Source organism: Berkeleyomyces rouxiae, assembly GCF_048999995.1.
Source record: "Berkeleyomyces rouxiae strain 22BRR77 chromosome Unknown BrBRR77_ptg000001l, whole genome shotgun sequence".
Lineage (NCBI taxonomy): Eukaryota > Fungi > Ascomycota > Sordariomycetes > Microascales > Ceratocystidaceae > Berkeleyomyces > Berkeleyomyces rouxiae.
The window spans coordinates 2,999,439-3,023,793 of NW_027396491.1; the positions used below are offsets into that span (position 1 = coordinate 2,999,439).

Genomic DNA, 24,355 nt, shown 5'->3' on the forward strand with positions numbered 1-24,355 from the left:
TCTAATAGGCTGCATTTATGCACGACAGCCCTTTTTTAACACGTCTCATAGCTCCCGAGAATCCGGAGGCTGGTATCTCCACACGCGAGGATGCACAGGCAAGCCGAGGAAGAACTGCCACGCGCGAATAATCTCGGACGTGACAATGACAAAAATGGCGCGCGGAATCGCAAGCCACATCTCAAAGATGTATTTGATGACCTCCCATGTCAGGGCCAGCTCGTCCCAGACCGACGAACCCTCCTTTTTCATGTTGGGTTTCTTGGCCTTGCGCATCTTGGCCTCCAGCTCCTCGTCAAACTTGCGGCGCTCTTCGCTAATGGAGTCAGCCGTGTTGCTCTGCGGCGCATCGGCGGGGTCGCTACCGCTGTTAGAGTTGGCTGTTTCGACAGGCTCCCAGTGCTCGTACTCGTCGATGTAGACAGCGGGTTCAGTGGTACCGGGGTCGTTGAGGTTGGTTTTGGTGGCCGTTGAAACAGTTGGGACTTCTTCGACAACTGGGTTGGGAGAAGCTTTGGAGTCGGAAAGAGCGTCCTGGTTTGCCTTTTTGCCAACAGGGGTCTGGAGAGGCGCGGTGGCACGGCTGATGCTCTGCTCTTTGGCGTCAACCATGGCGCGGAACTCGCGGATGGCCATCATGGAGTTGCTCAGGCGAGCATAAGTGTTGAACAGAGCCACAACCTCAGTGCGCGAGAGAAGCGGGATATCCTCGCTACCATTGTCAAATTCAAAAAGCACCTTGAGAGCGGTGCCGTAGCCGGCAGTTTGTAGCTTGCCCCAAAGACGGCATTTGTCGCAGCCAACGCAGTCCATGACCCGGCTAACATTTCGGAAGCGGTTGCGGAAGTCTTCCTTGAGAGACGGGCCCTCGCCGTTCTTGAACATTAAGCTTTCATCGAATAAGTGCGGTACACTAGCAGCGCCTTCGGTGACAGATAAAACTTTGGCGCGTGTAGCATTGTCCTCGGAAGGGTCACCGGTGCAGAAGGTGTAGTTGGGGGTTTGTAGGTATGGGCCGAGTTTGGCAATGGCGCGCGATACAAGAGCATAGTTAAAGTAAAGGTTGCTGACGCGGTCGGGGAATTTATGCAGACGGTTGACGTAGCAGTCCAGGTTACGAGTCCATTCGCCGGTAAGCTGGTTGAAATAGTCCCAGCACAGGTGAGTGTTGATACTGGCATGCATTCCCGAGACCACGCGGTAAAAGACACGTTTTTCCAAGCATTCCTCGTCGCCAAAAGTATTGACGGCAGCGTCGTTGGAATTATCCGTCAGGCCATTCTCAAAGACTTGCTGGCGACTGACGGCCTGGAGCATCTGTTTGAAATCGTGGACAGCGGGAACCTTGACAGGCGACGATTGGCCAAGATTGGCGTAATGGGGGAACGAGCTTCGCTGGAAGCAGTTTTCGCTATAAATTGTATCCCAGACTTGGCGAGCTCCAGCGCCGGCATAGCCAGTGAAGCGTTCGGGGTTCCGCAGCAGACTGACGTAGTCGCCTTTGGATGTTATGCTTTCGTCTTCGGGCACGCAATAGTCCCGCTCATCGAATTCATCATCATACTCCATGACACAGCTTTCACCAATGTTGTCGCCGAGGCTGCCCTGCAGCGGCTTTTGCGGCGAGAGTTCTTTGCGCTGGGACTTGGGTGGGTGCTTTGCGACGGGGCCCTCGAGCTTGCCGAGCTCTTTGGCGCGCCAGATTTCGGGAATATCCTTCTCATCGTCGAGGGTTTCAACGGCACAGGCCTGATTTCCACAGGTGCCGGCTTCGTCGTTCCAGAACGGACACTGTTTGTTAAATAGGTTGAGTCGGTAATGGGAGAAGAAATCGGTCGTGGTGACAAGGTCGTCGAGAAGAGGTTTGACGGCTCGGTTGAGATCCTCGAGAGTCGCATAGGATGCGCAGGCATCGCTGACGATTGAGCGCGGGGAGATCTGGAGAGCACGAAAAGGTTGGTTTCTAGGGAGCGTAGGAAGAGGCGCTGTGGGAACTTACCATGCAGTCAGACTGCTCGACCGCCAGTGCAGGATGGGACAGGCCCAGCGTAGCAACAAGCAACGAAGACGGTCGCATGGCGACGAGATCACAGGCGCGAGACGGGAACAAAGCTGGCGAAGACTAGATAGTTCAGGGTTTGGGACGTTGAACGATGGAACAGAGACAGTGTCCGCACACAAGGGAAGAGTCTCAGGAGGCCCTGCAAGAGTAGAAGCGATGGCCGCGCAAGAGAAAGAGTGTGAGGTGCAGAGAGAAGATGGGAAAAAGAGAGAAAGAAGATCAAGAGCCAGGACTGAAGGCAAAATGGAACAGGTAAAGGATGACGTCTAGCTCGAGACAGAATAGAGAACAGCGTTGCTCTGGGATTGGCAGGCTAACAGATAAAAACGGGAGACTAGCAAAAGGAACCAGCAAAATGGAAATAATAAAGTTGCCACGTCGTGGGGAATATTCGAGAACAAAGAATGAGGATAAGAGAGATAACCTAGACTCCACCTCACTTGGCAACTGTGAGAATATCTAGTCAACGTCGCGAGGAAAATAAAAGTCTCCAAGAGAAAAATGGGCAGATGGCCCACGTCCACCGTCATCCAATCCCAGTGCCGATGTCTGGCATTATCGTTCCAGAATCATGTGTCTGTGTTGTGTTTAAGAGAGGCGTCTTATTGCGAGGGGTGGGGAGGACCGCCCTGGCCGGTCCCCGGTACCTGGTACCTGTGTTTCAGTTTTGCTTCACTGGATGCTGGAGGTACTGTGTACCGCCGGGCAGACCTAGAAGTACGAGCACGAGCATGAACACGAACAAAACAGCGCACGTATCTGAACTGCTGTGGTTTTCTCTTTTTGCAACTGCTGCAGTCGTGAAAATGCAAGTACGGCAACTGCTCAGTTATGCTCATACTTGGATGTCCAGTTATACATCGTCAACTAATGTGCCCTACAACCCTGGACGGGCTGGCTGGCTGGCTCCCGCTTGTCGCCTGTTCTAACAATGTTTCTTTTTTTAGACCACACACACCACACCCATATACACACATACAAATCGGCACCCCCATCCTCAAGCACGCACCGCGTAGTACAGGCTCTGCTACAGCACACAATCCCCGAATACAACCGGAGGCTCGGCCGCATTTTAATAGACTCATAATCTCTCTCTACCTCTATTCGGCTCAGAAGCGGGTCTACCGCATTTCCATATGTCATGACTTGTTCGTCCCACTCCGCTTCCTACAGTTTGACTCGGGTATCGTCGTCTGCTTTGTAATCACGGCCAGGCACCAGTCTTCCCTTGTTGGATGTAGATGTGTATTATATTGATTCAATTATATTTGCACATCCAATCCATACAACACACACCTGTACAATCTTGAATCCTTACATATTGCCCGGTGCCTTTCAGCTTGGTCCTGGCTCCATCCAAGTGAAACTCTACGCTGCTGGTTTCGTCTGCAACTTGACGTTGGCGTATGATCGACACCACTCTGTGAATACATCTACCACAACCTACATTAAACAACCCCCGTACGAAACACAAACAAGGAAACAAAAAAAAAAGCCAAGATGCTTTAAATTGACAACATTACATTCACGAAAAGACCTTGATATCAACCAAGGAGAAAGGTCAGCTGCCCCTTGAGTGTCCAGGTCTTGAGTGGCGGTGACAACTGACATCTGCCCACTGCCCTTTGCCTCTCTCTCTCTCTCTTTTATTTGCCTTCCTTCTCCGTTCCTTTGGATAACATACCATGTGTGGCCCCATACCCAGATCCAAAAGATGACATGGGATGAACCAACATTAAAGCCCAAGCGCCAAGTGTCACCATCAAGAGACAATGGGAGTTACTAGTTTCCAACTACCACTAAGTGTGTGTGGTTTGTCTCTCCATCTTTCTATAGTTATCCAGTCTACGGTCTTCATGGGCTGGCAACCAAAGGCTCATAATCTAGTTTCCCTGAGCAGAAAAACAACAGTCGGCAAATCAAGGCACAGCGGGGACATAGAATTTCGACGTCGATGGGCGCCTTCAGCGTCCACAGTTTGTGGTGTTGAACTTTTATGAATTTTTAACGGGCTTTGTTGTTTGTTCGAAGTGGTATGGCAAGTTTTCTTTTTTCTAAGGTTGGAAATTAATAGGGCGCCTGTCGAGAAGCCAAAAGTTAGTATACGCCTGTGATAGCTCATGTGTTGGTGGTCGTCCTGCCGGTAAAGCCACGGTGTCGATGTTTGAATGACTCACTTGAACAGTAGAATGTGCGGTTCCGGCTCGTGCACTTCGTAATGTTCCCAACCGAGGCTCTAAAACCCCAAATGTCAGCATCGCGTGTGTCGCGTTAGGAACGTAGCGTCTTGGACAGCAAAACGCCCGCTGCAGCGGCCTCGGCGCGCGGCAGCGTTTTATGCTCGCCCTCTACGCGATTGGCGTACCTGTGTGATACCGATAGAGCGCCACTCATCTTCCCATAGCAGCTTTAGAGTACCTGTTCTCGGATCGCGATAGTCTTCAGGGATAGCGTTCAGCATGGCCTTGGGTATCTGGACGTGACGGTACTCGTATTCGTCATCCGAGTAACTAGACAATTGATGCTGTTAGCCTGCAGGCAAAGATACGGTCTATTTCGAGGTTATGGGCCATTTAGTCGCTCTCTTCTTTTTTGCCGTGGCACTAAAGTGGCTGGCATGCGAGAAAGGAGGCACGCAGGGCAACATAGCTCCGTGGTCGTGGGCGTAAACTCTTACCGGGAAGAGTAGATAATATGCTCGACAAATTCTTCAAGGTTGGCTCTCTCGGCGTCGGAGAGGATGCGCGGCACCTTGTTGCGCCGGGTGGTGTCGATTCCCAGAGGCATTGTGGCAGATAGGAGAGGCGGCTGCGAGAGGGCGATGATTCGAAGCAGGACGCGGCGGGGGGAGACAAGGCAGTCCTGGGATTAAGCTGCAACAACTGATCAGAGCTGAGGCGAATGGAGCGCGATGCGGTGCAGCGTTGATGGCGGCCGTGAGAAGTCGTCGGTGAGTGGATGAATGTTCGGATGGAGGGGAGAAACAAGGCCGGCGAGAAAATTAGGAGCGGAAAAAAGGCGGCTTGGGTGATCGATTGTCTCTGTTTGTAAACTCTTCAGTGGACAAAACGATAGAATAGCACGCGGAGAAAAAGAATCAGACTATGCACAGTATCCAGCACACACGCGGCAGATCTTTCAGGACAACTTGAGGGGAGATTGGGAACCTTGATAAGACCGCTTGTCTTGTAGAATAGGCTTTTTGTATCACTAAAAAAACAGTTACCACGGCAAGCTGATAATCCACGAGTTACACGGTCCCAGACGCGGGCAAAAATGCGACTCGATTTCTCTCCTACGCCCAAACACTCTGAATCACTGCGCGGCATGCATTGCCAAGCTGCACCACACAAACGGACTCCCGGGTCTCGATATATCTGACGACGACTGGCCTCGTGATCGCCGGTTGCATTGCACGCGGCTGCGGGTGCCGTGCCGCTCTGCTTCATGCTCACACTTTGTTCGAACGGCTCAACCCTTGACCTAACCCTCGATTGGTTGGATCACGTGATCCGTTTTCGAACCCTTGAACCCTTGTCGCGTCCCCAGCGCAGCGCCAACCCAACCCAACCCACAACCAACAAGTATCACAAGATTTTGGCGCAGCTCCAGCCTCCAACTTCAGCTTACCGCATTGGTCAACCTGCTGAACCGCCGCCCCAACCCCAATTTCTACGAAATCAATTGAACAACTCCATCTGTGGCATCGTATCGCAATTTCTGCATCGCGCCTGACGATCGCTTTCCAGCAGTGTATTTTGGAGGTGTTTTTTTTTGCGCCCAAAAATTGCAGAGGTCGCGCCGTTTCAGACTCAACGTGCCTTTCTTCAGTTTTGTCTACTACGCATCGAGATCCAGCATAAAAAGACCCCCGAACAAAATCCCCACTGCGGCGCATTCTCTGCCCTAAAATCCGGGTGTCTGCGGCTCTGTAAATTGGCGTGTGAAAAAGCCGGCGACATATATCCTTGACGCGCGATTTGGTTTGGTTTTCACCCACGTCGCTAAGACGTCCGTTGCAGCATAAGGAGCGCAATGGAAGGCCTCAAGGTAAGCCTCAATAAATACGGGCATCAAATACGAACTGACAGCCCTTCAGCGCGTCTTTGTGCTGGGAGATCACCACCAAATCTCATATTCACAACCACGCGATCCATGCTGACAATCCTCTCCATCAGGCCATTGCCGACAAGGGCGAGAGCCCCGCCATCACAACCGAAGCCGGCCTCAAGTGCCTGGCCGCCATCCGCAAAACAGCCGATAAATCGTAGGCCCCCCCCCCCCCCCCCCGGGCCCGCCCGTCCGATCGTCTCCCAAACTAACACGCCATCCCCAGCGGTCGCAAAATCTGCACGCTCTTCGAGGCCCTGCCACCCCGCGACGCCGGAAATAAAGCCTACTACAAGAGAACACGCCTGCCCATCTCGCTGCAGACGATCGAAGTGAAATTGAACGCTGAAAAGTACAATACTATGACTGAGGTTGAGAGCGACCTCAAGCGCATGGTACAAAATGTCAAGGAAGCCAACAACAAAAAGTCACAGGCCTTTGAGGATGCCGAACGTGTGCGAAAGGCTGTCAGTAACTACATGGTCAAACACAATCCGGCATATCTGGACCGCACTTACTCGGCTTTCCCGACGCCTCTCCCGCCGAGTGATGACGAGGAGATGGCCGACGCCAGCGACAGCTCTGAGCCTGACCAAGACAAGATGGACGTGGATGGGGATCCAGAGGACCAAGGAAAGACGCCGAAAAAGTCCCAAGAAGAAAAGGGAGACGATGAATCAGGAGACGAGTCGGCCGAGGACGATGACGACGGCGATGAAGATGACGAAAGCCCTGCCTCAATGCCGCCAATTACCCCAGCAAAGCGACGCGGCCGGCCTCCTCGAGTAGCCGTATCCGCCGCCTCCACAATCGCCAGCGGCACCCGCCACTCTACCAGGACACCAAACAAGACCTCGGCCTCTTCCACACCAACACCCTCCACCGCCAAAAAGTCCGAAGAGGAGCTGCTCAAACTCTCCTACAAGGACCTGACCTTTCAAGAGGGTCAGGAGAAGATTGTCGAGGAGCTTCTCCACAAGGAAGAAGAGGGCTATCACGGGCCATACTACGAAGCCTTTATCAATCTCCCGCCCCGTGAGCTCAAGGACTACTATCAGGTTATCTCGGAGCCCCTGTCGCTACGTAAACTAAAGAAGCACGTACAGGGCTTCCAGTCTAAAAAGGTTACCACCGGTGTGACGCCCTTTCGCACATGGAAGGCGTTTGAGGAAAAGGCCAGTCTATTGTGGTCCAATGCCTACTACTACAACGAAGAAGGTAGCGAGATTTATGATATTGCGAAGGATCTTGAGGTTTGTGCTCCATTACAATGTCCGCCATTTTCAAAAACACCAATTAACCAGTAGATCAACAGAACTTCTTCAAGAAACAACTCAAGGATGCCAAGGCTCACATCAACGAACCCGCTCCGTCCGCCTCTGCCACCAAAGTCATCCTCAAGTCCCGGACACCGACCATCGCACCACCCTCTAAGATAATCCTCCACGCTAACCGCAGCCGTCGAGATGACACGCCCGAATCACCCGCCATAGTAGTCAAGCGAACCAAGGATGAACACAGAGCCTCTGCCACACCTGTCCCCAGCCGTGAACGCTTCAAGATCAAGACAGCCACGCCAGCCCCTGCGAGCGCAGCATCCGAGAGCGATAGCAGAGAGGACGACGGCGATGAGGAGATGGAGGACGCCGATGTTGATGTAGAAGCAAGCGACAAGGAGGCTGAGCCTGAAGCCGAGGCTCCTGAAGAAGAGCCGGAGCCGGAGGAGCCGCCGGCTGTAAAGCTCAAGCCTGTATCACTGACCCGATACCCTGGCAAGAGTAAGTATCCGCAGCCCAACTTCGCCTTACTAGACCTACTCACTAATCATGTCCTCTTTCCCCCAACCATAGCCAAAAACGACGCCAACCTACAGCGCGTCGCCTTCCAAACCATAAACATGCACAACAAGCCGCACCAACTCATCATGTCCGCACACAACTCCGAGATGCGTCAGCACCACAGCTACCACCTGGACGGCACATTCCTCAACCAAAAGATGCGCATCGTGCCCAAGACGGCTCCAGGCCTGTTCAAGAACCGCTTTGTGCGCTTCTACATCACCGCCGACAAAATGCAGCTTGAACCGTCCAACTACACCGACTCTCCACACGAGTACTACTTTGAGACGATTCTGCACCGCGGCGTCAACACGATGGAGGTACATTGCATTGCTGGGCCGCCAGAGGGCTCGCAACTGCCGGACGGCGCGCGCTACGAAGTCGAGGTAATGTCGGCCAGCTTTAACGTGTACTCGGGCTATTAGCTAGCCCTTGATGCCATACCATGTTCATGCCACTTTTTATCTCTTTGGTTGTTTGTTTCTCTTCTTCATTTTTGACAGGATTGGTGTTTTGTTGTGAGCCGGTATAATAACTGGGGGCCCGACTGGTGTTCTTTTTCATGTTTGTATCTTTCTTTTCTCATCCACATGTACTTTGTCTACTGGCTCCCTATCTACATACCTTCTGTTGTCCATCTTGTTGCCTACACAACATCAAAGTAAATCTTGACTTGTACCTCGTTGGACCAACCGCTGCGGAGTTCCATCTCTTTCCATGCACCTTCAACATCGATTTCGAGAATGTTGGGGTTAACGTTGCTAATGGACACCGTGTGGGAAGGAATAACTTGACCCATCATGATAACAAGGAAATGTTTGTCGATAGACATGTGAGGTAGCTTGGAGATGTAGATGCCTACACCGTGTTAGCTATCGTATCCCATCTCATCATCTGTCTCGACAGGGTCGTCTTACCTAGCATGCCTAGGGCCTTGATGAAGACTTCAATATGAACTCTCCCTGTTCCCAGCTGTATAATGCTGTTACTGAGCACAGCCGCAGCGCCAGTCATCTTGTCCAGGAGTCCCAGCGTAGCTACATCAACTGCGGTGTCTTGTCTGCCCTTGAAAGACGAAAGCTGGTAGGCTGTGAGGATTTCATAGCCACGCACATCAAGGGAGACCCCGAAGACGGAAGAAGGATGGCTGGGGTTCATAGCGCAAGATGTCTTGCCAGAGTTAAACCCACGCACAATGTACTCGTGAGTTGAAGACTTGCGAATACCCGAGAAGGCGGTGAGATGCACCAGTTCGGTCAGTTGTCGTGAAGAGACGTTGAACACGCCCATGATGGGATATCCAGAGGCTTCTCCTAAATGCAGACAGTCGCGGATGAGTTAACTAGATGCATGAGTTGTGGGTGAGACGAGGAGACTTACCATGATAGCTAATGACCTTGAGTAGAACATTATCGTGGTATCCCACGTACGGATCGGCCGCTCTTGCTACGGTATTAGGCCGGAGAACAATTGTACGTCCCCGTATTGTCTCAGCCGTCATCTTCTTGATCAAACCAAGGTTATACTCGCCAGGAGCATCTGTGATGTACACCGGGCCACCACTCACACAGCGAGCTGCGGCGTGAAATTCGGCATACTCATGGACGGTTTGAAACATGTCCCAGTCTGGAACCACATTGAGATAGCGGCTCAACAGACTATTATAGGCATTAGCCCATACATGCCACGGATGTGATGCCGGCACATGAGGGAAGAAGTCATCAGAGTTGCGCACTACGACCGGCGGTTTGGTGCGCGGCAACTGTGAGTGAAAGATGATTTGTGGCGTTTGTGACATGCAGGAAATAGCATTGTTGCTAAACCATCGGAGGCAGGCTAGAGACCAAGCATCCTGGTATGCCTTACTCAGACATCGGCGGTCACGGGCCGTGTTGAAGGCGTCAATCATGCATTGGCCGTCAGTCTTGACGCCGTCTATCCCACAGGAAGACAAAAAGGAATAGAAGTCAGAATAGAAGCGGGTGACATCATTGGCTGAAATGACGTGCATAGAACTGCCCGCGTCGTGTTTTCGAGACGCCTCAACTATCTGATACTTCTTACTTATTTCTCCATCAGGCGAGATGCCACCCCAGTATCCTGTAGCAGTTAGTTAGTAAGTGACTCTAGAGCTTATACACATGTGAGGTTTACCGAGAAGCGTATGCCACACTGCTACGTGCTTGATATGTGGATGTTTGGATTTAATGTTGGCTACGGTTTTCTTGAGGCCTTCGGGAAATGCTGAAGCTAGGGCCTCAAACCGAGTCATCCTGAACATAGACTGGTTGTTGCCATTTCGATCAATTGACTGCCAGTTGTCGTCTATGATCAACGAAGATATGTTGATGTTGTTTGAAGCTAGCTGATCCAAGGCATCATATAGCTTCTGGTTAGTGAGCTGCTGGCCAAGGGCGTTCCAAGTGCCTGTTGGAGAGCGTCAGTATGTGATTCCCGCAGCATTTATACATTGTAGGAAGTTATCCTTACAATATCCCAGCCCATCATACCAGGTTTCTCTCCACATAACCTTAGCTTCATCTTCTGCGGCCACAGTCTCGAGGGTCTCGGCAGGTGCGCTACTAAATCCTTGCACCAAAAGTCTGGCCTCGTAAACTGCTGCTGCGATGGCATGTTCAACCTCGTAACATGCGGCTACAACTAGGGTAGCCAACTGGCTTACTTCCCCATCATTTCGAGTCTATCACCAAATCGTTAGAATGGAAAACAAAATACAAGAAAGGAAATATCGCTTACATAAAACGATAGACTTCCATTTGGTTTAGACTGGATAAATGTGGTTACATCGTTCACACCACTAACAGCCAAGAGTACAAGACTGGCGCCCTTGGAGTTTAGGAAAGATGATAGAATGATAGGCTTATCGCTGGTCAGTATGTCCTTTCCATGTACCGGACACAACCACGGCTCGGAAGCCCGAGCGAGGCCAAAGGATCTTGAGCTTAGATGTCAGCTTAAGGATGTTTGTGTGCATTATTCGGTGAGCTTTACTTAACGCATCCTCCCCATGGGATACCAATGGAAGTTTCCGTGAAAACAGACTCTATAGGCGTCTCAGCATCCACATCAAGCTGAAGTCTCCAAACACTGGCTCCTGGAGACTGGCTAGTGCGAGATTTTACAGTTAGGGCAGGGTTGAGATGTCTAATTATGTCGGTAATATTTGAAGGGATCTCTGATGTCTTGAGGTCAGTTGTAATGACGGTTCCATCGGCCATGCCCGTTTCTTCCTTTATCCATCGCCACGGCTGATTTGGACCCGAGCGGTATTTGAAGGTGAAGCTGAAGGTCCTGTCGAGAGCCACTGAGTGTGCGAACACAAGGCGCGAGACATTGTCAGAAGCCTGTTGTAGGAAGCCTAGGATTGGCGGAGATGATTCTGGTAGTACAAGAGGCGACATTGGAATCTCATGCCAGTACTCATTACTTCCAACATGGCTCCACAACGAAACCTCCCACTGTTCATGTAGTCTCAATGGCGGTATCTCGAGTACGGCAATAAATGGCAGTTCTTGGGCCGGTAGCTGAGTGACTTGAGCTAGTGGTGGGTAACTTGCCAGGTGGACCGGGATATCGTCGCTGGGCGCCACTGAGGGTGGGGCAATGAAGTGAGATACAAAGGCCTGCTCTTCCCGGCCCTGAGTGACATTGGCTTGTTCAAGAACGGTCATGGCTGGCTTGAGAGGCGAGAGAAGTCGAGCGAGGGAGATGTAAACAGCTTGTACAACAAATCACGCAGCACGGCACGTCAACGATGGCAATGTAAAACAACGGTAGTAATAGTGGTTATTAGTAATGAAAGAGTATCTAACTGCAAAAGAAGGTGTCAGTGGAGGTTGAGTGTGCTCTGGCTTCTGAGGAAAAGGGGGCAAGCGTCTTGATCACAAGCAACTTGAATAATGACGTTGCTGTGAGGTTGAACTCCATGCATTCCCCCGCGATAAGATATGCAACTATCCAGCATATGTAGTTGATAAACATGGCGGGCATCAGCCAATGGCAGAGCAGATAAAAAGACAAACCAAAAAGAAAAGAAATAGTGGAGACACGACAGAACCCCCAAACCACCAATCATCCATGCGCTGTCAAATCTTCTCGCAGCCAAGCCAGCACTGCGCAAAACGCCCCGCCGACCGGCCAAGCGGACGCGAGCATTGTTGCGATGTGACGGCTGGCTGGCAATTTTGAGCCACCAATTTTCCCCCGGTAAATTTTGCTTTATTCTAGCTTTTCCTGGCTTCAACCCTGTTTGGGCAGAATGCGGGGCCGCTGGGTGGGCTTTTCAAATCCTGGGCCTTTGATTGGCGGCGCCACAGCGCGCCACAAGCTCGTCTGGCTCGGAGCAGGTCGGAATTCTGTGCGTGGGTTAGCATGTTTTTTTTAGAATTTTCCTGGCCTGGGAAGCAAGGCACCCAGAAAGAACCTCCAGTAAGCTTAGCCGTGGACCTAGTGAGAAAATCACTTCATCAAACCACTCACTGCCTTGTGTTATCCAGTGTTTTTTTTTGGGAGAAGATTCTTGTTTGTCCAGCCGACCGGCCTTCCTTTCACGCTTCGCCCACCTCTTGTGCCCTTCTCACCCTTTGCCGGCTTCCTCTTCTTCTCCTTCTTCCACTTCTCCTTTCTTGCCGCCCCATCCTCACAGTCGCTTTCGCAATGGCGTCGCGGAGACTAGCTCTGAACCTGTCCACCGGGCTTCGCAGCCGCGCTGCGCCCGGTCTTTCTCAGTCTCTGAGACGGGGCCTCGCGTCGCCCGCTGCTACCGGCAGCGTCTTCGGCAAGACTCAGACCACCACCCTGAAGAACGGCCTGACGGTAAGCTCATGCCATCCGCCCCCTCGAGTCCCTCCCCCATCCCGATTATTGCCGGCCTGCTCCCGGCCTCGCCAACTCCAGACCCGCCGTGTCCCGCCCGCCGGAGCCCATTGGCCTGTCACATTTGACCATTACTAATCACCATATTCCCATTTGCTCCGCAGGTCGCTACCGAGCACATGCCTTGGCTCCAGACCTCGACCGTCGGTGTCTGGATTGATGCCGGCTCCCGGGCCGAGACCCCAGAGACCAACGGAACCGCCCACTTCCTCGAGCACCTGGCCTTCAAGGGCACCACCCACCGCACCCAGCACCAGCTGGAGCTGGAGATTGAGAACATGGGTGGTCACCTCAACGCCTACACCTCGGTGAGTCCCCTTTGTCCGAATCCGACGTGAACCCCCTCCTTTCCGATACACAAATTTTCTTGGCTTTTCCTGGCCACTCTTGACTCCGGAATCCCGAGTTCCGTCCAGCCGATCCACAAATACATGCTAGAAAAATACGCCCAGCCATTGATTTCCCCGACTGACCTGTTTGTCTTCCCAGCGCGAGAACACCGTCTACTTCGCCAAGGCCCAGAACTCCGACGTCCCCCAGTGCGTCGACATCCTTGCCGACATCCTCCAGAACTCCAAGCTTGAGGAGGCCGCCATCGAGCGCGAGCGTGATGTCATTCTCCGTGAGTCCGAGGAGGTCGAGAAGCAGGTCGAGGAGGTCGTTTTCGACCACCTGCACGCCACTGCCTTCCAGCACCAGTCCCTGGGACAGACCATCCTGGGCCCCCGTCAGAACATCCGCGACATCACCCGTACCGAGCTCACCAACTACATCAAGAAGAACTACACTGCTGACCGCATGGTTCTGGTTGGTGCTGGTGGCATCCCCCACGAGAAGCTGGTTGAGCTGGCCGAGAAGAACTTCTCCGGTCTTCCCGTCAGCACCCCTCTGACTTACGCCACCGAGAAGCCCAAGGCCGACTTCATTGGCTCCGATGTCCGTATCCGCGACGACACCATGCCCAGTGCCAACATTGCTCTCGCCGTCGAGGGTGTTAGCTGGAGCTCTCCCGACTACTTCACCGCCCTGGTCACCCAAGCCATCGTCGGCAACTACGACAAGGCTCTTGGCAACGCCCCCCACCAGGGCAGCAAGCTGAGCGGCTTCCTGCACAAGAACGAGCTGGCAAACAGCTTCATGTCCTTCTCGACTAGCTACAGCGACACTGGGTACGAACAAAATAGGCCCCCTTGATTGAGTCGGGACTCGACACACGAATAATGCTAACATTTTCTTCTCTCTTCATAGTCTGTGGGGTATCTACCTCGTGAGCGACAACACCGACAACGTCGACGATCTTGTCCACTTCACCATCCGTGAGTGGATGCGCCTGTGCACCAACGTTGGCCAGGCCGAGGTTGAGCGTGCCAAGGCCCAGCTCAAGGCTTCGATTCTGCTGTCTCTGGACGGCACCACTGCCGTTGCCGAGGACATTGGCCGCCAGATCATCACCACCGGTCGCCGCATGTCGCCCGCCGAAATGGAGAAGTCCATTGACGCGATCACCGACAAGGACGTCATGGACTTTGCCAGCCGCCACCTGTGGGATCAGGACATTGCCATCAGCGCCGTCGGCAGCATTGAGGCGCTGTTCGACTACCAGAGACTGCGCAACACCATGAAGCCCAAGTTCTAAGCTTGAACAAAACCCAGAGTTAGGCTAATGAAGGAGGGGTTTGTGTCATCTCTTGTTCTTGTCGTGCCATAATCATCTGCTGCTATCTCGTGTCTTGGTTACTCTTACTGCCTGGGTTAGCACATGTGCCCTCTCCCTTTCCTTGAATTCGGTTTCCATTTCCTTTTTTCCTTCCATTATTTCCTTCGTTACTTGGTCGTCTGTCTGTCTGGGCTTCCGAGGTGCAGGCGTTTTATACATATGGTCTTTGTCCTTGGTTCACCACCTATCTATCTACATAACCGCTACCTCTACCTTCTCCTCTACCTCTCTTCCATCTTATATCCCATTGTTTTATTACATTTCTTTTTCTGGCTGAAAAGATATATTCTACCTCCTTCTCACTTTCTCTCCATATACACACCCTCTATCCCTTGTCCCACAAATGTCGTATGTGAACCAAACCAGCCAGACTCATCTTTTTTCTTTTATGACACAGACCATTTGTCATAACTAGTTCCTGTGTACGTCCTTTTTAAAGATGGCGACTCAAGCCCAAGGAACCAGCCGAAGCAATGTACGATTGAATGATTATAAAAAAAGAGGAAAAGGAAGCAGAACGCAAGAAAGGAAAAGACCGTGTGGTAAGCGGGAGAGGAAGGGGCAAATAAACCGAAGAAGAGGGCCGATGGGAAACAAAACTAAAAAGGCGTATTTTGTTCCCTTTTTCTTTCATTCCTTACTTCTCTTTGTTTTCTTGTGGCAGACGCCTGTGCTCTTGCTTAGGCTCACATCCCAAGACTGAAAAGAAAAGGGAAGAAAAAAGACCGCCGTGTTTGTGTACTTCTGTTGTATCACCACATCTAAAGCGTTAGAGTTGGGGGGGAGGAAAGGGTGGGTGTTTTTTTATTGCTTCCGTGCCTTTCTGCTCTTTTCTTTTCCTCTATACATTTATTCATTTCACTTTGGCTTTAGTACTGTCGTTCTATTTGGTCTTGACCAAAGATACAACACTTGAAGCTGGCTGGATGTTGTGACATTGATGGTGTAGCGATGCCGTAAGCAACCTCAATGTGTAGCATTTCTACACGACAATCATGAGACTATGTACTTGAGCAAAGGCAAGATGAAAACACGCACAGTTTCATATATTCATGAACGAGGCCACATCTACTATGGGCATCATTTACACATAAAGGTCTTTTTTAAGGAAATCGATCGGTAATCATAAACAAACATCTACTCATGACCTTCTCATGGCAACGCACGCCCAACGAAAAAGAAAAATCTGTTTTAATACAGCCCAAAAGAAGCTCCCCTCTCTCTGCCTCTCTGCCCTCTAGATCTTGTTCTTGTTAATATAGTCCAGGCGGATGCCGACAGCCCGTTTGTGGGCATCGAGCTCTTCGACGCGCGCAAGCTCCATGACTGCGCCGCCAACATTCTTCAAGCCCTGTGCGCTCAGGTTCGAGCTGGTGATGTGCTTGACGAAGGACGCCAGGTTGAGGCCAGAGTACTGGCGGGCGTAGCCGTAGGTAGCTGTATTGGAACGGAAGCGTGTTAGTAATTTGTCCGTTGGGAAGAGTTTCAAAGGGAAGGGAATAGGGGACTTACGCAGGCAGTGGTTCACGCCGGCAGAGTAGTCGCCGACACTCTCGGGCGTCCATTGGCCAATGAACACGCTGCCGGCATTCTTGACCTGGTCGACCAGCTTCTCAGCGTTGTCGACCTGCAGGATCAGATGCTCGGGAGCGTACTCGTTGCTGATTTTCATTGCCTCATCGGTATCCTTGACAAGAATGGTGACCGAGTGGCTGATGGAGCCTCTGACGGCGTCAATGCGCGGCAGTGCCATGGCCTGGTTGTGCAGCTCGTCCTCAATCTCCTGCAGGCGCTGGGCGCTCAACCCGGCGCCGAGGAGAATGACCTGCGAGTCCTTGCCGTGCTCAGCCTGCGACAGCAGGTCCGACGCGACAAAGGCGGGCACAGCGTTGTCGTCGGCGATGACGAGCACCTCGGACGGGCCGGCAGGCATGTCAATGCTCACGCAGGCGTTGGTGTCATTGCTGATGACCATCTTGGCCGTGGTGACAAACTGGTTGCCGGGGCCAACAATCTTGTCGACCTTGGGAATCGACTCGGTGCCGTAGGCCAGCGCGGCAACGGCCTGTGCGCCGCCGGCCAGGACAATGCCTTCGGCGTTGGTCTTGTGCGCGACATAGACAACCTCGGGCGTGGGCTTGCCATCGGTGCGGGGAGGTGTGGCGAATACTAGACGCTCACAGCCCGCAACCATGGCGGGCACAGCAAGCATCAGAGCAGTAGAGGGGAGAACAGCGGTACCGCCGGGGATGTAAAGACCAACAGCCTCGATAGGACGCACGAAGCGACTGCAGACAACTCCGGGCATGGTCTCGACCTGAAGAGGCTTGTCCTCCTTCTGGGCGACGTGGAACTTGCGAATGTTCTCAAACGACAGGTCAATAGCAGCCTTAGTCTCGACGGGTAGGTTCATCAGCTCAGGAGCAAAGGGAGCCTTCAGGTAGGACGACTCCAGGGTGGTGGCCTTCTCGAAAGTGCGGGTGTACTTGAGCACAGCAGCATCGCCGTTGTTCTTGACGTCCTGAATGATGGGAGTAATTATGTTGACAATAGCGTCAGGAGACCGCTGGGCAGGGCGTTTCAGAGCTTCGGTGATCTCGGCAGCAGGAACCTTGGCAGCATCGATGCACTTCATGGAAATGCGCTCATTGGCGGCAACTTCAGGAACCGGGGCGGGGGTGGGAGCAGGGGCCGCGGGGACTACAGGAGTAGCTGTAGCAACGCCCTCTTTCTCTGCCCACTTGCCCTTGGCGTCACCCTTCCTCCGCTTAACCTTCAGGCTCTTGGCATCCAAATTTCTCTCGATATCGGACAGAGTGACACCCGAAGCAACAACTTTGGTCATGGCAAAGTAGAACAAGTCAGCAGCCTCCCACGATATCTCCTCGGCATCCTTAGCATCACACAGCTCCTCAGCCTCCTCCATGATCTTGGCACGTAGTAGCTTCTCGTCCGAGAAGAGTCTGGCAGTGTATGAACCGGCAGGGGCAGATTCCTTGCGCGCCTTGAGAGTGGCCTCGAGCTTCGACAAGCCGCGCAGTTCACCAAAGCAGCCAAACTGCTCAAGGTGGCAGAAGCGGCCCTTTTGGCGGATGACAAACTTGAGCGCATCCATGTCGCAGTCCAGCGAAATGCTGACAAGCTCCTGTGTGTCGCCTGAAGTCAGGCCCTTGACCCACAGGCCGCGCTTCCGGCTCTGGTAGACGCCTGCGGCAGTCTTGACAGCCTCGTTAACCGAGGCAGCGCTGCTGTATACCAGACCCAGCGAAACTTCCCGCTCGTCGACAACGACAGTGGGTAGAAGACCATCGGTCCGGTCGCTCTTCCAAAACAGGGCAAAGAGCTTCTCTAAAGGCAGCCTATCACCAGCCTCGGCCTCAGCAGCAGTAGTCAGGCTTGATGACGGCAGCACAGCAATGACTCCAGTAGCCTTGGCAACCTCGAGCGTCTTGGTGAGCTCGGCGGCAGTCGAGCCCGAAACCTGGACAAACACAGGGCCCTTGGCAGCCTTGACCTGAGCCTTGAGCGCAGCAACATCAACAGCGGCAGCATCAAAGACCTCCACCAGCGAAGCAGAGGTGATGTCAGCGGTGCTCTTAACAATGGGTAGCACGCGGGAGCCAAACTCAGTAAACTCAGCAATGCTATCAGCCGGCACAAGCACGGCACCGACGCCCTGATCCAGCAGCGTAGCGACCTCATCGTAGGCGAGGCCGGTGCCATTGACAAAGGCCTTGGAAAGCGATGTCTGCTTGGGAATGCTGGAAGCAGAGTCGTATAGCACAGAGCCCAGAATAGACAGTTCAGACGCCGTCAGACCCTCGCTCGGGGCCGAGGCAGAAACGCTGACCACAAACGGCAGCGGCAGAATGGTCTCCATGATCGACGGCGTTTTTGTTGTGTGGAATGAGCAAGAGAAGAGAGAAGGGGCGGAGGGGTCTGTATGGTGAGAGAAGATGGAAGGTACCACAAGATTGTGAGATGAAAACAAGCCGAGTCTTGACCTAAGAAAAGCAACTGCTAAATTCCACTGGGTCAGCAGAATAACTAGTTAATACATAAATATTTTTTCTACTGTCTATAACTACCGAAATTGGCCTCTGAAAGTCCTGTTCGGCCTCTAAAAAGGACTGTAAAATTCCACCGCAATGCATGGAAACTCAGCCAATGACTCAGCATGCATTTGGTTCCAAAAGCATTACTCCTGCATCGGCACTTTCTGCCCTATGAGTCTTCATGTTCAATACTAGCTCGGACAAACATGTGAGTCTACGGCCAGGCTATTTTTGTCTCGCCAATTGGCGTTTTCAGTGCTGATAATCGTTCCACGTTGCCTTTCTTCATGAGTCAACGAACTCACATTCGTGACGCTGAGCGCGGGGTACTTTTTTTTCAGAGTGGGATGTCAAAAAGTGAAGTGCTAGGGTTATCTCTATGCAAAGTGATAGAGACAGTCAGATGCAGGTGATTAAATTTGTATTATCTTATCGCTTATCTTATCTAGACATCCAATCCACTTTCATGCAGGCTTCCTTTGTCCAACCATCACAAGGCTGAACTGGACTTGTTGCAATAAGCTATCGCAAGCTATGCGCCTTGACATTTCTTGTCACGACTTCTGCTGGGCACCATCACAATTGGATCCCAACCAGCCAGCCTCGCATTCACATCCTTGATGTAGCGACTTCTACCAGACGTCCCTCTGATCTTTTCTGGCATCGCAACCTTTGGTAGTCCTTCGTTTTGTCGACGCGCCGACCCCAAAGCTCCACCCGAAACCAGTTCGTCCTTATATTTCTCTACTTCCAACCCTCGGCGGCAGCATCGGCACAGTCATAGCAATCACTATGGCCTCGATATCAGCAAGCCAACCAAACGGCATCAGCACGCCCGGCGCTTCCATGACCACCGACCCAACTGTTTCTACCTCCACCATCAACGGCGCTTCAACCACTAACCCCACTGACGATACAGCGGCTGACGGCGGCAACGGCGACGGCAACACCAATGAAAAGCCTTCTTCGGCGCCGCGCCCACGCGACTCGCGCGTCATCGAGCTACTCTTGACATCGCAGGGCGTAACCTCGTACGAATCACGCGTGCCGCTAATCCTCATGGACTTTGCCTACCGCCACACATCGGCTGTCTTGAGCGATGCGATCCATCTCTCCAACGATCCCATCACATCCGGGAAACAGGCAACGTCGGCTGCAGCTGGTGCTGAGCCCGTCGTTTCGGCCACGGCTATAAAACTGGCTATTGCCGCACGGCTAGGATACCAGTTCCGCGCTGGAGGCGCGGGCGGCGGCTTGAGCAAAGAGTGGCTGCAGGAGCTGGCCCGCGAGCGCAACAAAGTCGCCTTGCCCAAGGTGTCGCAGAACGATTGGGCCGTGAGGCTGCCTAGCGAACGGTTCGTTCTGAGTGGTCTGGGTTGGGGCCTGGCCGACCGCTGGGAAGAAGAGGGTCAGGAAAGCAGCGACGATGACGAGGATGATGAGATGGAAGATGCCATGGAGGGCGTGGAGAAAACCAAGGACGAGGATGTTGGCGGAGACGGAGTCGAGGGCGGCACGTTGGAGGATGTCTTTGGACAGAATGTGGACGTGGACATGGATGAGGATATGGACACAATGGACACAGCCTAGGCCAGGGTCGGCACGGCATAACCAATGCCGGCAGAAGGACAGTGCAACTGCAGTTGTGCCTACTTTGCTTGATGTTGTTGTTTGTGTGGTTCTGATATACTCACGGGTCGACAGGGTTTTATTGCTTGCGTATGGAGTTTAGGCGTCGTTTACTTTGTTTTTCTTGTTACATAGGCTTTTTAGAAGACGCGGCATGGGAGTCCCCGAGTCAACGTCAAGAATGGCCCTGGGGATATTTGCGGATTTCGTGGTTAGTTGGAAGAACAATACAGACATTGTTTTATGTACATATCTGCAGAACAGCCAATAGCCCATGGCACCGGCCATTGCGGTAGGTCTGGACTTTGGCGCCCAGCCAGGCGGAGACAAGAGGAAGAGAGGCGAGAAACGAAACTCCAGCTGCATCAAGAGTTGCTAATGCCCGGCATGCATGTAACAAGGATTCTCTGGCACTGGCTCGGCCAGGCGGTGAGGGCAGATGGGAGCACGGCGGCTGGCGGACTCTCAAGGACATTAACCCTTATGAATACAGCCCTAGCTATCACGTGACTCTAGTTGATGCCCATATCGGACTAAAGGCATGATTAAAGTGCCAAATGAGGTCATTTGTTACAACGCCCGGAATGCGTAGCAGTGAGAATGAAACTCTGTCGACTGGCAGACGTGCACAGGCTTTTTGGCATTGTGCGGCCACTGCGACCTTGACGACAACATATAGGGTTTGTGCTCCCCCCCTTCTCCGCTCCTCTGTCCTCCTGTCTTGCTTGCCGCACCGCCCACCGTCCAAGCCGTGCGATGGGATCCCTTTACAGGCAATGGGGTTGACTGAAGCGGATAATGGCCAAAGATGTGTTTCCTTTTTCCTGCGAAACATGCCCATGATTGGGTGCAGGAGCAGGCTCTTGGACTGGTTCACATGTCTCAAAGGGTGTAAGTGAGGAGGCAAGCGAAACACGGTTGTCCATACGCTTCCAAGATGCCCACAGACACTACTCTCAGGCAGAAGGTGGTTACTCCTGGCACTCCTGGTTCTTTGACACTAGTCAACTACTGCTACTCCTGCTGTCACACCACCGAACAAACCGGGCAATCAACCAGCTGGATGAGGTTGGATGCATGCACCTGGCCATAGCGGCTGAGTGGGTGCATCCCCAGGCTTGCATTAACCACGTTGTCTCCCCTCCTGGACCTGAAAGCGCCGATGTCTTTTTTTCCTTGTTCTGCTCTCTTTGTTCCCTGGATCTCTCTATCCATAACAGGCCAAGCGAAAGGGAGGCGGGGGAGGGGAGGAGAAGGATGGATGCGCAAGGCAGACTCTAGTGCACATCACCGACCCAATTGTCGTAGTAGACCGGGGCACATGTGCACTCACTTTGTGCTTGACTTGTGCTTGCTTGCAGTGGTAGTTTCGCCCAAAGTCGTGGAGTCCCGGTCTCGGGCAGTGCTCTTCTCTGCATTCAGCCCCAGATGGTGCGATGCATGCGCTTTTATGCAGCCTCAGCTTGTGTATCATACCTTAACCCTCCAACCACTGGCCCAGTTCTGTGACAGCACAGAATTATGCATGCGCTCTACCGGGCTCTCTCTCCAACTTGTAGCTGGTGGATCGCTCAAACTGCCCGGAAGGACTCTTGACATTGAGATCTGCGCCACGGCCTACTGCGCCTGGCGTTTGAAAGTCGAAACGGCCCAAGACACTTGCTCCAGGTGCTTCATACAGCATGTACAATTACTGCTCCAGGCACCCAGGACTCAGCTGCAGACTTGTATTGTAATCCATTGCCAGCTCCATAGGGTCCTGTTCCGCCTGGGTCTTGTTCGGGTCTTGTATTTACCCGCCCATGCCCCTCTTCCCTGCTCGTGCCATTCTGGCTATATCCTTCCGCCAGTATCGAATTGCCGCGAGCCAGTTTTGGTTTCATATTGCCCTGTCTCATGGCCGGCACCTCCACCGGCACCACCTCTTTGCTACACCTCTCGTGCTCTCTCGCCTACTCCGCTGCCCATTGTCCATTGTCCCCTCCCTCCCTTGTGGTGTCTTCACCGTTCGAGTATTGATTTGGTCTGCCTTGTGTGCAATTTTCATTGTTCCGTCCGTCTAGTTAGTTACTCGGGCAAAAGACCGCCCAATCCTGCCCAAAATCCTGACATTTCCTGCCTGCGTGGTGGGTGGGTTTGTTCTCTCTCTGTCTGGGTCCGTCTGCAGCGGTTGTGGTGGTGAGCTGTGAGGCCTATATGTCGACACTTGATTTGGTTATATAGCCCCCCCCCTTCATCTATGTCACTTGCCAAGGACCTAGCGTTTATATTCCGCACCCTATATCACGATACTTATATCCTGGACTGCCCGTATCTTTTGGAGTATTTTCTTTTGCTCTGACCAGACAGCTTGCCGTCATTGCTTTCTGTTTCACTGCAGGCTCTTCTTCAACTCTCTTGCTTCCGCCTCCAATCCTTGTTCATCCTTCCAGTCAAGCCACGATGCCGCCTAGCTTCTCTTCAGCTGTCGCAACAGCCTTTGAAGACATATTCAGCAATCCCCAGCCCTTTCCCAAACAACCGCCTCCAGCCGAGCACCACAACCACCGCCAAAAATCCACATACCCGACACCAGATTCTCCCCGGCTAGTCCGCCGGACTCCCTCGTCTCGCTCGGCAACCCGCTCTTCTTCGCGATCGAAACTCAACTTCCGCCACCTTTTGCGACGGCGCTGGGGCTCACTGTCAAGTCCCGCCATTGACAACGAGAAAACACAGGACCTGAAACGCTTGGGAAAATGTGTCAACAACAATGCTGACTCCGATGCCTCAGCCCTCAATAAGGCCCTTAATGCTCAGCACCCATCCCCACACACATTCATCCCCATGATGGCGGGCCGCCGACTGTCGCAACACTCCCAACATTTGTACCAGGTAGACGAGCTGCCCGCCGAAAGCGAGGCGGCAGAACGCGAAAGCCTGGAGAGCGCCGGGACCACCACTACCGCAGAGTCATCAGGGTGCTCGACCCCAACGTCAGCAGGGCCAAGTCGCGGCCGCCAGTATGGACCAAACCTGTTGGCCACCGACACATACAGCGACGCTGCGTCCATGCATACACACGCCCACACACAGCGGCGCTGGAGCGCGCCCTTCCGAACCCATACATCACCGCAACGCCCGGCGTCACACTCCTTCGCCTACGCTCAGCGGCGGCGACCGTCGTTGACAACGCCACGATCGCTCTCGTTCGCCTACGGCCCGCCGCCCAGCACAACGGCGTGGGTCCCAGGCGGCAGCGGTGGAAGCGCAGAAGACCCAGTTGGGCTGGGCTTGGCGCTGGCAGGCGGCCGGCCGCTGCATACTTCAGGCGCAGATGCCGGCGGCGGCTACCCGTTCCCGCAACAGGCGCAGTACCACACGCGTACACGTAGCCTGCCGCCGCATCTGGCCGGCGTTTCGGGCGAGCTACGAACACCGCAGAAGATGAAGAAGCGTCCGGTGGCCGAGTAACGCCGGGGAATAGGAAGCGTAATGCGTCTTCTGCAGAGGTGACTCGTACGTCGCCGAGGAAGAGAGGCGCACAGAGGTTGTATTCACATGATACATGTGCGATGTGGCTTGCCTGTCTTTGTCGTGCGTCATCGTCAAACCTGCCCCAGATTGGTTAAACTAGCCCCCAAGACAAGACAACTGCCGTGACACAAGAGCTGCAAGACTTACAATGCAAGCCAAGCACAACAAAATACTCCTTGTTAGTTTCCTTTTGTTATCCGAACAACTCGAACGAACTCAAAATGGGCCCTTTTTTCTGCAGCCCCCAAACAAAAGCGCACCGCTGCGTCCATCATCTCCATGTTATCACATACCAGCATCACACAGAAAAGCTCATCACTACATTGATCCATATACTAGTTAGAAGGATACGGATTGTCCCATAGTTATATCTAGTCGTTTTATGCCTATTTAATGCACCCATCTATTCTAGAGGCCTTCCCGTCACTTGAGAGTGTCATGCCATGTCGTTCAGAGTCAGTAAGCCACACCAAAAGACGCCTCTCCCTAGGCGACAAAGAAGGCCCAGGATGAATATGCAAGTCAACTGATG

General features: G+C 53.0%; 8 protein-coding genes across 8 annotated transcripts; 4 read left to right on the plus strand and 4 right to left on the minus strand.

The window, feature by feature from the left end:
- Window positions 1–45: 45 nt before the first annotated feature.
- On the minus strand, window positions 46–2,077 carry BROUX77_000858 (uncharacterized protein; the record flags this gene model as incomplete). The annotated part of the gene is made up of 2 exons (XM_073753508.1): window positions 46–1,938; window positions 2,000–2,077. The coding sequence occupies 2 exons, from the start codon at window positions 2,075–2,077 to the stop codon at window positions 46–48; spliced, it is 1,971 nt and encodes a 656-aa protein (XP_073609093.1).
- Window positions 2,078–4,235: 2,158 nt separating this feature from the next.
- Window positions 4,236–4,849, minus strand: BROUX77_000859 (uncharacterized protein; the record flags this gene model as incomplete). The annotated part of the gene is made up of 3 exons (XM_073753509.1): window positions 4,236–4,298; window positions 4,428–4,572; window positions 4,740–4,849. 3 exons carry the CDS (start codon window positions 4,847–4,849, stop codon window positions 4,236–4,238), a joined length of 318 nt encoding a protein of 105 aa, XP_073609094.1.
- A 1,248-nt stretch (window positions 4,850–6,097) lies between these two features.
- BROUX77_000860 (uncharacterized protein) lies at window positions 6,098–8,435 on the plus strand (the record flags this gene model as incomplete). The annotated part of the gene is made up of 5 exons (XM_073753511.1): window positions 6,098–6,112; window positions 6,241–6,329; window positions 6,399–7,425; window positions 7,488–7,950; window positions 8,023–8,435. The coding sequence occupies 5 exons, from the start codon at window positions 6,098–6,100 to the stop codon at window positions 8,433–8,435; spliced, it is 2,007 nt and encodes a 668-aa protein (XP_073609095.1).
- A 221-nt stretch (window positions 8,436–8,656) lies between these two features.
- BROUX77_000861 (uncharacterized protein) lies at window positions 8,657–11,702 on the minus strand (the record flags this gene model as incomplete). The annotated part of the gene is made up of 7 exons (XM_073753512.1): window positions 8,657–8,868; window positions 8,928–9,323; window positions 9,391–10,110; window positions 10,165–10,437; window positions 10,501–10,711; window positions 10,768–10,966; window positions 11,023–11,702. The coding sequence occupies 7 exons, from the start codon at window positions 11,700–11,702 to the stop codon at window positions 8,657–8,659; spliced, it is 2,691 nt and encodes an 896-aa protein (XP_073609096.1).
- A 985-nt stretch (window positions 11,703–12,687) lies between these two features.
- BROUX77_000862 (uncharacterized protein) lies at window positions 12,688–14,542 on the plus strand (the record flags this gene model as incomplete). Its single annotated transcript, XM_073753513.1, has 4 exons — window positions 12,688–12,846; window positions 13,011–13,214; window positions 13,396–14,075; window positions 14,155–14,542. 4 exons carry the CDS (start codon window positions 12,688–12,690, stop codon window positions 14,540–14,542), a joined length of 1,431 nt encoding a protein of 476 aa, XP_073609097.1.
- Window positions 14,543–15,860: 1,318 nt separating this feature from the next.
- BROUX77_000863 (uncharacterized protein) lies at window positions 15,861–18,503 on the minus strand (the record flags this gene model as incomplete). The annotated part of the gene is made up of 2 exons (XM_073753514.1): window positions 15,861–16,060; window positions 16,136–18,503. The coding sequence occupies 2 exons, from the start codon at window positions 18,501–18,503 to the stop codon at window positions 15,861–15,863; spliced, it is 2,568 nt and encodes an 855-aa protein (XP_073609098.1).
- Window positions 18,504–19,470: 967 nt separating this feature from the next.
- BROUX77_000864 (uncharacterized protein) lies at window positions 19,471–20,268 on the plus strand (the record flags this gene model as incomplete). Its single annotated transcript, XM_073753515.1, has 1 exon — window positions 19,471–20,268. One exon carries the CDS (start codon window positions 19,471–19,473, stop codon window positions 20,266–20,268), a length of 798 nt encoding a protein of 265 aa, XP_073609099.1.
- Window positions 20,269–22,749: 2,481 nt separating this feature from the next.
- Window positions 22,750–23,760, plus strand: BROUX77_000865 (uncharacterized protein; the record flags this gene model as incomplete). The annotated part of the gene is made up of 1 exon (XM_073753516.1): window positions 22,750–23,760. One exon carries the CDS (start codon window positions 22,750–22,752, stop codon window positions 23,758–23,760), a length of 1,011 nt encoding a protein of 336 aa, XP_073609100.1.
- Window positions 23,761–24,355: the final 595 nt, after the last annotated feature.